The sequence below is a fragment of the Rhinolophus ferrumequinum genome, chromosome 13 (genome assembly GCF_004115265.2).
Source record: "Rhinolophus ferrumequinum isolate MPI-CBG mRhiFer1 chromosome 13, mRhiFer1_v1.p, whole genome shotgun sequence".
Taxonomy (NCBI): domain Eukaryota; kingdom Metazoa; phylum Chordata; class Mammalia; order Chiroptera; family Rhinolophidae; genus Rhinolophus; species Rhinolophus ferrumequinum.
Window position 1 is genome coordinate 8766173 of NC_046296.1, and position 10922 is coordinate 8777094.

The 10922-nt window shown below is 49.2% G+C and overlaps 1 protein-coding gene across 2 annotated transcripts; it reads left to right on the forward strand.

Annotated features, from left to right (window-relative positions):
* Window positions 1–791: 791 nt before the first annotated feature.
* GGCX (gamma-glutamyl carboxylase) lies at window positions 792–10420 on the forward strand. Of its 2 annotated transcripts, XM_033124658.1 has the most exons (15): window positions 792–931; window positions 1403–1573; window positions 2691–2849; window positions 3183–3348; window positions 4969–5047; window positions 5486–5592; window positions 6437–6600; window positions 6950–7215; window positions 7362–7493; window positions 7872–8023; window positions 8455–8624; window positions 8835–8965; window positions 9214–9361; window positions 9529–9724; window positions 10158–10420. In XM_033124658.1, exons 1-15 carry the CDS (start codon window positions 889–891, stop codon window positions 10345–10347), a joined length of 2274 nt encoding a protein of 757 aa, XP_032980549.1. In that variant the 5' UTR covers window positions 792–888; the 3' UTR covers window positions 10348–10420. The 2 variants fall into 2 exon arrangements, 1 of the variants encoding a protein (XP_032980549.1); XR_004424814.1 differs by lacking the exons at window positions 6437–6600; window positions 6950–7215; window positions 7362–7493; ... (4 more) ...; window positions 9529–9724; window positions 10158–10420 and adding an exon at window positions 3584–3845 and having other exon boundaries at window positions 5486–5504.
* Window positions 10421–10922: the final 502 nt, after the last annotated feature.

Below are 10922 nucleotides of genomic sequence, written 5' to 3' on the forward strand. Positions count from 1 at the left end.
TTACTTTTTTGTAGTGAATCAATACACATTTTAAACATGTCTCAATATGGTAAATGTGGAAAAATACAACCCACACAGATAAAAGCTCTTTAAAGTTCTCAGTAATATGTAGCAGTGCAAAGGGGTCCTGAGACCAAAAAAACGTGAGAACCGCTGTTCTAGGATGCCTTCCTCTTATCCTGCTGGCCAATCCCAGTGCAGAGAATTAAGATAATGCAGTGCTGTTCAAGACTCGCCTCTAAAAATCTTCCCAGCTGGCCCACACTGTCCTCATTGTCCCTATTCAGCATCAACTTTTCAGTATGTTGTTCGGGTTTCTCCTGCTGCTTTCAAACCCCTCGTTCTTGGCAGTTACTGAGAGACAGAGAATAAAGAAAACTCGCACATTCTCTCTAGGCAGGGCAACCCCTCCAGACTCAGCGTCTCTGAGGAAGAGTCTGACTCTGCGCCCGCAGAGTTCACTGCAGGGACACTACCACCTGGAGAAGCCTAATGGGGGCGGGGAGAGACCCAGAAAAGTTGCGGGAACTCGGAGCCTTCTCAGGGGTGAAAGCGCGGAGGGGCCTCGGGAAGCCTCAAGATCGATAGGGAATTCGTGGCACAGAGGAGAGGGCTGGGGATACCCTCGCGCCTCTCCTGCCACCAGGTGAGGCGAGGCCTGGTAAGGACGCCCCTTGGCGCCTGCACCGCCCCAAGGCCCCAAGTTCCGCCCTTTGCCTCCAAGCAGACAGCCCGTCGCCGCCGGCTAAGGCCCTTCACGACAGTCGCGGCGCTTTCCGGCCGGCCGCTCCACGCTGATGTGTCGGGGAGGCGGAGCTTAGGGAACGGCCCCTGGCGACGCACGTTCCTCGGACGCTGCCGCTGTGGCTGGCTGGCTTCTGCGGAGCCATGGCGGTGTCTGCCGGGTCCGCGCGCGCTCCGCCGGGCTCTGGTAGGCTCAGAGCCCAGCCCCGCGTCGGAGAGAGCGCGAGCGAGGGAGGGGGAGAGAGAGGGGGAGGGGGAGGGGGAGGGGGAGGGGGAGGGGGAGAGAGAGGTGGGGGGAGGGGCGCTGGTCTCAGTGGGGCGGGGGCGGGAGGGCTGCGCTCTGGGACCTGGGGAAGGGAGCCCCCGTGCGAAGGGGCTTGTAGAGAGAGGGTGCAGTCTGCGGCTTTGGGGTGATGATGACATTCGATTAGCCATCGGGGGCTGTAGTGTGAGAGGTGGTGGGGCATTGGCATGTTCTGGAGGAGGGGCTGCTCTGCAGGGATGTTTCTGGTAGTCAGAGTTCAGTGGGAGAACTCAGGTCGGCAAGAGCCCTGGGGGTGTTGGGGCTGTGATTTCTGCGATTTAGGGAGGAGCCTATTTTAAAGCACCTCCACTTTCACACCCATGTACACACACTTTCTCCATGTATTGGTTGCAGATAAAGTACAGAAAGACAAGGCTGGACATACCTCAGGGCCTAGTAAGGCCAGCCACATGAGAAAACTCTTGGGTTTTGAGTGGACAGATGTGTCCAGCTGGGGAAGGCTGGTGACTCTGCTGAACCGACCAACGGATCCTGCAAACCTGGCTGTCTTCCGTTTTCTCTTTGGTAATTCCAATTTCTGGGAGGGGCCAGTGTGGTTGGGTGGGAGAATGACAACCATCCCATGTCCATTTCTTAGTTACTGAGCGGACTTACCTACCCCCTTTTTCTCAGAGCTGAAAATAGGGATATCCTGGAGTTTAGGATCAAACCCAGCTTTGTCTCCTCTGATTAGGGTTTGGAGACCAGAAATGCTTTGATCTGAGGCTATAGGAAATACAGAGGCAGAGGAATAGGGACCCATTTGCTTGTGTCATGAAGTTGCCCAGTAACTATGCTAAGGACTAGACTTCAGGGAAATGGCAGGGGTGACATTTTGGCTGTGACTCCCTAATCCAGAGCTTCCTAACTCATAGGCCATAGTATGTGTGCTTGAAATGGGTTACAGAAGTGCTGAAATATTAATCCCCTTAGCCCAGTGGTTCACTACTGGGGGCATTTTTGCTTCCCAGGGGGGACATTTGACAATGTAGACATTTTTATTTGTCATAACTGGTGGGGGAGGGGAATAGGTGGCTACTAGCATCTACATAGGGCCCAGAGATGCTCCTAAATGACCTCTGATGCACAGGATAGCCTCTCCCAGCAAATAATTAACCAGCTCCAAATGTGAATAGTCCTGAGGTTGTGAAACCCTAACTTAACTGGAGCTGGCTTCCTGATCTGAGTAGCCCCTTTTGTTTACCCCAGGGTATTGGTCAAATACTGCTATTTTCTAGGTGTGCCAAGAAGAGGAAAAGGTTGAGAAGCACCACCCTGGAGCACTTTCTGTAGCCCAGGAGGACAGACCTCTATAAACATAACCATCAAAACCCGAACAGCTTTTATAGCATTTTGTATGCCTCTCTCATTTAATCCTCTCTGTAACCCTGTAAAATATTATGAGCCTCCTTTTACAAATAGGAAATTGGCTCAGTGAGGTGCAGTGGCTGAACACATAACTGGCATAATGCCTAGCACAGAGTAGGCACTCATTAATTATTGTTGAATGAATGAATACACGGTAGAGCCAGGGTCAGGAAAGAAGTCTGACCCTGGAGCTGGTGCACTTGACTGTATTCCGATGTATTTCACTGCTTCCTTTGCCAAGGCCTCATGGCCCCCTGCCCAATTGCCTTCTCAGGATTGATGATGGTGCTGGACATTCCCCAGGAACGGGGGCTCAGCTCCCTGGACCGAAGATACCTGGATGGGCTGGAGGTGTGCCGCTTTCCCTTGCTGGATGCCCTGCAGCCACTGCCACTTGACTGGATGTACCTTGTCTATACCATCATGTTTCTGGGTGAGGCACACTGTGGGAGAGAAATGGGAATGTTGATTGGTCTACCTAAAACACAGAAATACAAAGCGTGCTGGTGAATAAGCAAGGTCTTTGGTTCTTTATTTCACTTCTGCTATGACTGCTAATTTCATCCTTCTGACTTGTGTGTCATCTGAGCTGTGATTCCATAGCTCTTTTTAAAAACATGAAAATAACGTTTAATTTTCATGTAGTTTTACCTGATTATAAAACGTCTGATGATTTTTCTTAATCCCACCCACAGCCTGTCCCAGGGGAGCTGGGCCTGTGGTGACCCTCTGACTTCTTCATCCTCTCCCCCACCAATCCCCCCAGGGGCACTGGGCATGATGCTGGGCCTGTGCTACCGGACAAGCTGTGTGTTATTTCTGCTGCCATACTGGTACGTGTTTCTCCTGGACAAGACGTCGTGGAACAACCACTCCTACCTATATGGTTTGTTGGCCTTTCAGCTGACATTCATGGATGCAAACCACTACTGGTATGAGTCTAGGGGAAAAGAGGGGAGGGGTCGGCCGGGTCACGTTGGTTACCTGTCCTAGAATTTGCCCCAGGAAGCACATTTTCAACCATGCTTTGCGAAGTGTGGTCACAAGGTCACACTTTGATTTGAATGGATTTGGGAGGGGGAAGGGTCAGCGAGGTTGGGGCACTTGGGATGACAAAAAGCAAAATGGCTCCATTTGCTCCCCTTCACTCTTTCCATATCTCCCCAGGTACCTTGATCTATCTACTTCCTGTAATCCTCTTAGAGAGAAGAAGAGAAGACTAAAGCCAGACATAGCTGTTTTCAGATACTTCAAGGGTGGTCATGTGGAAGAGGGAGCAGACTTTCTCTGTGTGAACCCAGAGGGGCAGAGCTAGAGCCAAGAGTAGAAGTTGCTGTGAGGCAGAGTCATGTCAGAAGGCCAGGGCCCACCAGGGCTGCTCAGCAGTGCTGTCCTGGGAGGATGGTGCCCACCCCCACCTCTGGCTTAGGTGACAATCTTTCACGGGAGGTGGAGAAGGGATGTGGAGACAGGGTGGCAGGGCAGATATTTAAGGATTTGTCCCATTATTAAGTGAGCAAGTACGAGATCTCAGTAAGATGGGTATAGGGAAAAAAATCTCAAGCATTGAATTTGTTATTGATTTATCAGTCATTAATTAAGTTTCATTTGTTAATATACACATCCACATACCCCTTTTGTAAACCTTTAAACTCACTCAGAATGGCTAGCTCTGATCATGTAGGATTAAGAGGCAGTTTTGACAGAATACCCCTGAAAAGTTTTATTTTTATGACTTTTACACAATTGAAAAAAATACCTGTTATTTCCTGAGGGCTTTCCACACGCCAGGCACTATACTAAACACTTTCATTTTTTTCTCATTACAGCCCCATGAGGTCCATAGTGCTGTTCCCATTTTATAGATGAAGACACTAAGGGTTAGAGAAGTAAAGGATTTGCCAAGGTCACAAAGCAGATAAGCGGCACAAGCGAGAATCCAGGTCTCCTTAACTGCAGACTCCAGGGCTCTGGACAGTGGAATCTGCCCCTTTCTCAACTTCTCGGCTCATTCATTGTCTTCTTGAAAACCTGCTTTGCTTCTGCCTCTCCAGAATACATCTAGTCTTAGTTGCCTGGGTTTATCAGTTCTCCCCTAATGCTGTTAGTAGGTACCTACTGGCACTAGATCCTGGCTTCCAGGTCTATGAAATGTCTGTTTCCGATATTGAAAAAAAATTTTCTAATGCACTGTGTATCTTTCCATATACCTTAAACTTTTCAAACACTCCCTCAAATTCATTCTTTTTTCAAATTCAGTCATATTGTAGCATTGTAGTCTTTTTCCTGATTTGTTCCATTAGGACAAATTAATTTGCTAATTAATGGTAAACACTGAACTTTTTGTTGTTATAGCTCACTCGTGAAATTTCTGTTACAAGTTAAAATAATCAGGGTTATAATTTGCTCATATAACGGTCTCAGAATAGCCCAGAGGACCAGGGAGGATATGGGAGATGGCCTGGAATGGATAGATAATAACATTTCAAAAGAAAGATGGAGCTGTAACTGGACTAAGAAGCTCTCCTCAGTGCTTACCTCCCTTGGTGTAGGTCTGTGGACGGCCTGCTGAATGCCCAGAAGCGGAATGCCCATGTGCCCCTTTGGAACTATGCTGTGCTACGCGGCCAGGTACAGGATTTTAGGAAAGAGGGAGGTGTTCTTTGACAGCCATTGTCAGTGTGGCCGTCTCACTGCCAGACTGTACTCTGCCTCCCTGGATCGTCTTTTCCCCTTTTGTTGGAAGGCTAGGCTGGCTTTGCCATTGTATCCAGTCCCCTGATCTCTGGGTTCTGTCACCTTGTCATGGAATGAATAGAACTTCATCCCTGCCAGATTAGAATCCTCATGAGAGAATAACGTCTATGCTTCATGACTTTCCTTGGCGTCTAATACCGTGCCTGGCATTGGTAGGATGTCAATAGATATTGTTGGATGAGTGAGTATCTGAGATGAGTGAATAGAAGAATGGATCTAATCTTCCTTGGGCCCTGAACTGAGATGAGAGTTCTTTTATTTTTGACTGTAGACAACGAGTCTTTTTGTGTGAACATTAGTATCTGTTTGCAGATCTTCATTGTGTACTTCATTGCGGGTGTGAAAAAGCTGGATGCAGACTGGGTGGAAGGCTATTCCATGGAGAACCTGTCCCGGCACTGGCTCTTCAGCCCCTTTAAGTGAGTGACAGTCAGGGCAGAGGCCTCACTGGGGCGCGGGGACAGAATGGGTGACTCACCTCTGTCAGCTCTGCAGTAATGTCTGCTGTTTCTTCTTTGCCTGAATTTGCAACATGCTTTCCTCTGTGCACTCATCTTCCTATTCAGCAGAGGGCAGAATGGATGTATTAAAAGATCTAGGCCTAGCGGCCCCTGTGAGACTTGTGGTACGGGCAGGAACGAAGGGAAAGGAAATAAAAAAAAGAGGAAAGCCAGAGCTAGGTGACTTGGTGAATGAATCAGTGCCCCCAGCAGTTGCCATGGGTGGTGCCTGTGTCCTTGACTTGCCACCCCAGCCTCTCGCCGGATTCCTCAGCCGGTGCACTGACCAGACCAAACCAGTGTTACAACTCTTTACAAAGCAGAGGTTCGCCTCTCTGGTTTCTCTCCTCCTCCCATTTCTTCTTTCCCCTTGTTTTACTTTGTCTTTTTTCCTCTTCCCTGTTACTTCCCAGTTCCTATAGTTTGACTTCGTTATTATGTTAGCCAAGCAGTCACCTCTTAAAGTTTCTTCTCATGGATAACCTTCGTGAGGAACCTGCCTGCCACAGCACACACAATTCTCGATCCGATTTGCCCTTGCTTATTACATAGGCTATGCTGACGACAGTTGGACACCCAAAGTGTGTGGAAATGGAAAGGGTTAGAAACCTCTACCAGGGTGTCTTTGTGCAGTTCTTCTCCCCACCTGCTGGGGTAGATCCTTTGGCAAGGATAGGGTAGCAGAGGTACGTTCGCTGTGGATGTGCTGTGAGCTGGGTTCTCCAGTGGGCTGGGGCCTGACCTGTGTCCCCGGTATCCACAGACTAGTGCTGTCTGAGGAGATGACTAGCCTCCTGGTGGTGCACTGGTGCGGACTGGTGCTTGACCTCTCAGCCGGCTTCCTGCTCTTCTTCGATGCGTCAAGATCCATTGGCCTCCTTTTTGTGTCCTACTTCCACTGCATGAATTCCCAGCTTTTCAGCATTGGTCAGTGCCTGTAGTCTGGTAGTAAATAGGAAACCACAGGTTTGCATGGAGGGACTAGCCAGAAACATCGTTTGGGAGTGGGAAGTGGTGATGGGAATAGGAGTTAAATTGAGCCAGATGCAGTAACTGTGAGATGGAAATGCACTGGGAGGGGAGGATGGGGGCTTCAGGGCTCAGCTAGCATGTTGCGTAGTAAGGAATCTCTGGGAAGTAAGTGCCCTTTAGTTAAGAACTTCTTTCCTAAGTGGAATACCTGGGAGAAGCTTCCTAAGGGAAGGGGGTTAAGGGGGTTGCCCACTTTCCCCCCAACCTAGCTCATGAAATGCATATTTTCTTCGTGTTTTTCTAGGTATGTTCCCCTATGTCATGCTGGCCAGCAGTCCTCTCTTCTGCTCCCCTGAGTGGCCTCGGAAGCTGGTATCTCACTGCCCCAAAAGGCTGCAAGAACTGCTGCCCCTCAGGGCTGCCCCTCAGCCCAGTGCTTCCTGCTTGTATAAGAGGAGCCGGGCCAAAGGTGGCCAGAAGCCAGGGCTGCGCCATCGGCTAGGTGCGGCCTTCACCCTGCTTTACCTCCTAGAGCAGCTCTTCCTGCCCTATTCCCATTTCCTCACCCAGGTATGTACAGGCCGGGGTTACCTTGGAAAGTGGCAGAGGTGACAGCAGTAGGAAAAGAATGGAGCTGGTTTTGTTGCCCCTTCTCGGTAGAGGATGGGATTAGCGTGAGAACCACTGAGCTGATTTCCTCTGCCCTGCCTTCTCAGGGCTATAACAATTGGACCAATGGGCTGTATGGCTATTCCTGGGACATGATGGTGCACTCCCGCTCCCACCAGCACGTGAAGATCACCTACCGCGATGGCCATACTGGCGAGCTGGGCTACCTTAACCCTGGGGTGAGCTGTCTGATGCTGACGATTTATTGTTCTTCAGAGCTCTTTGAGCTTTGGGATCTGGTTTGGTCCTGAAGACAATTCTAAAAAAAAAAAAAATTGGGGTCACTCTGCCCTTTCTCAGGAGCCAGGTTGAACCTTCTTTTATGTGGGTTGAAATAGGGCATTGTCATTCACTTCCTTGAGTCGAGATTAGATTTAAGTAAGGTAAGTACCACCACTAGCCCAGCAATAAAAAAAATTCTTCCCCAAAGACAAGTTCATTTTTTTTCCTGGTCAAGACGGACAGCAGGCGGGGATCTCTTTGTGCCACTGGTATTGCATGAGTCATTCAGGAGGTCGCTGACAATGAGGTGGGACTAATACAGGGGTTTGGGACAGGTATTCACACAGAGCCGGCGCTGGAAGGATCACGCAGACATGTTGAAGCAATATGCCACTTGCCTGAGCCGCCTGCTCCCCAAGTACAATGTCACTGAGCCCCAGATCTACTTTGATATTTGGGTCTCCATCAATGACCGCTTCCAGCAGAGGTGGGCAAGGGGAGCAGAGAAGGGGGAAAATGAAGTCCAGCTCCTTTTGCCAAGATGAATAGCCCCTGCTCCCCAGTGTTGTCTTGCTTGAAAGGCTGTGTCCCCTGGTGCATGACCCTGCTTACCTGGTTGTGGGCATAGCTAATTGCTTCCGGCAGGGGGCACCATCATCCAGAAGAAAAGGTAATGACTGGTTCTAGAAACTTAACACAGTTCTCAGGTGGCCACTAATCCTCATTCTTCCTGGAGTTCCAGAATCTCTTTCCCCTCTTTCTGCCCCAGACTGGTAATAACATGCTGACATAGGCCATTTCTTCTACCTGGAAACCCTGTTCCTTCTATCTGGGAACAGTGATAAATAAAAAACAGAACTGGAAATTCTGCTGGGTAGGTGGCAGTGGCCTCCTTGGAACATGGTTTTCTTTCCTAAGGCTTTTCGACCCTCATGTGGACATTGTGCAGGCTGCCTGGTCCCCCTTCCAGCGTACACCTTGGCTGCAGCCACTGCTGATGGACCTGTCTCCCTGGAGGGCCAAGTTACAGGAAATCAAGAGCAGCCTGGACAACCACACGGAGGTGGTCTTCATTGCAGATTTCCCGGGTATGGAAGAAAGCAAGGGAGGCTTTGCTGTCTTTCCTCCTGGCTTCCTTGGCCCGGGATGTGGCATGTGGTGGTGCTGGGGGGGGACACTCCTGGTGGGAGGAATGTTTTTAAAACCTGAGGGGTATAGTGATGAAGATGTGATGTTTCTGTTCCTGCTGGGAGCGAGTTCCCCATGGCATGGGTCGGGGAATTTTGTTGCCCTGTCAGGGCTGCACCTGGAGAATTTTGTGAGTGAAGACCTGGGCAACACTAGCATCCAGCTGCTGCAGGGGGAGGTGACCGTGGAGCTGGTGGCAGAACAGAAGAACCAGACTCTTCAGGAGGGAGAAAAAATGCAGGTATTTTGCTGGAATTAAAAGTGGCAGAAAAGTTTAGATGAGTGGAGTTCCTTTATTATAGACTCCTGGGGGCTCAAAAAACCAGGTCCTCTGGGGCTGTGAATAGCCTCATCCAGGATTCTAGGTCAGTTCCTTTGGACTCCAAAACCCAAGAAGAAAGATGCCTGGGGGGTGGGTAGCGTAGGGAGCCCATAGGCTGCCTAGGGAAAGTTTAGAGAGTGAAATGTATCCACTTCCCCCCTTGTCAGTTGCCTGCTGGTGAGTACCATAAGGTGTACACAGTATCAACCCGCCCTTCCTGCTACATGTACATCTATGTCAACACTACAGAGGTTGCACTGGAGCAAGACCTGGCATATCTGCAAGAATTAAAAGAGAAGGTGGAGAATGGAAGTGGTGAGTGTGTAAAGATTTGGGTGGAGATAGTCCCTGGTTACAGGAAGTCAGGGTTGTGAATGAAGATCTAGCCATTAAAGAGTGAACTTGAAACCTCTAGCTGATGAAAGAGGAGTTCTAAGAATGATCTCTCACGGTGATTCCTCTTTTTGCTCTTTTCCCGGCAGAAACGGGGCCTCTACCACCAGAGCTGCAACCGCTGCTGGAAGGGGAAGTAAAAGGAGGCCCTGAGCCAACCCCTCTGGTTCAGACCTTTCTTAAACGGCAGCAAAGGCTCCAGGAAATTGAACGCCGACGAAATACCCCTTTCCATGAGCGATTCTTCCGCTTCTTGCTGCGAAAGCTCTACATCTTTCGCCGCAGGTAAGTTTTACCCCCAACAGTACTTGTCATTGTCATCAGATGTTTGCAAGCTGGGTAACTTTTCTCTGGTGAGGATTAACAGTAGGGACTCTCTCTCAGGAAAGACAATCTAGGGCTAAGTATCTCTTTTCTTCTCCATTCTCCCCTACGATTTAATGGATGGTAAGTGACCTGTGTCTACGGCCTGCTGTCTTTCTCTGCTTCAGCTTATCTCCACCCTTGTGTGTTATTCCCACTTCACCCTGGAATCCTCTACCAGACTGTATAAGGAGTGGCTTGCCCTTCCAGCTGGGATGTGGGGGTCACTAGGGGGAGATTCTCATTTATGCCTGGGTGAGAGGAGGTAGGACCAGGTACCCCCCTAAGGGCTTTGGCAGATATTCCTATGTTGAAACAGGAGTTTGGACTGGGTGGCCTTTTTCCTCTTTTTCAGCTTCCTGATGACTTGTATCTCACTTCGAAATCTGGCATTAGGCCGCCCTTCCCTGGAGCAGCTGGCGCAAGAGGTGACTTATGCAAACTTGCGACCCTTTGAGCCAGTTGGAGAGTCAAGTCCCTCAAACACAGATTCTTCGAATCCTAATCCTGAACCAAATTCCGGCCCTGTCCACTCAGAGTTCTGAGGTGGGCCAGATGTTAGGTACAGATGTGGGAGCAGCCAGTCACAGGACCATTACCTATGCAGGGGAAAATTTAAAATATTAGACTTTTTTTTTACATTTTTCTTCCTTATCCATTGCTCTTGTAAATTCAGAGATGGTAGTTTAGAGAAGCCAAAGAAGTAAAATTAGGATAAGATTTATCAGTCCAAGGTTGAAGGGCTAAGAGGAGGTTAAAAGCAATTGAAATTGTCCTTCTAGGATAAAGGGGGAAGAGTAAGGTTTAAATTGACTGGCTCCTTGGGGAGAGACTTACTGTACCACTGTTCTTACAGACTTACAGTAGCTCACTGTTCCCAAGTGCTCGCTATATGCCAGGCACTCTGTGAGGCACTGCCTACATGACATTTAGTCCTTAATGGTCATAGTCCTATTTTACAGTTGGAGAAACTGAGGCTGAGAGTAACAATTTGCTCGAAGACAAACCTAGTCAGAGATAGATTGATGGTTTGAACTCAAGTCTGACTCAAGGTTCTGTGTCCTGCCTCTTGTAATTTTCAGAACCACTGACAATAACTCTGAAATAATGTAGCTTAAAA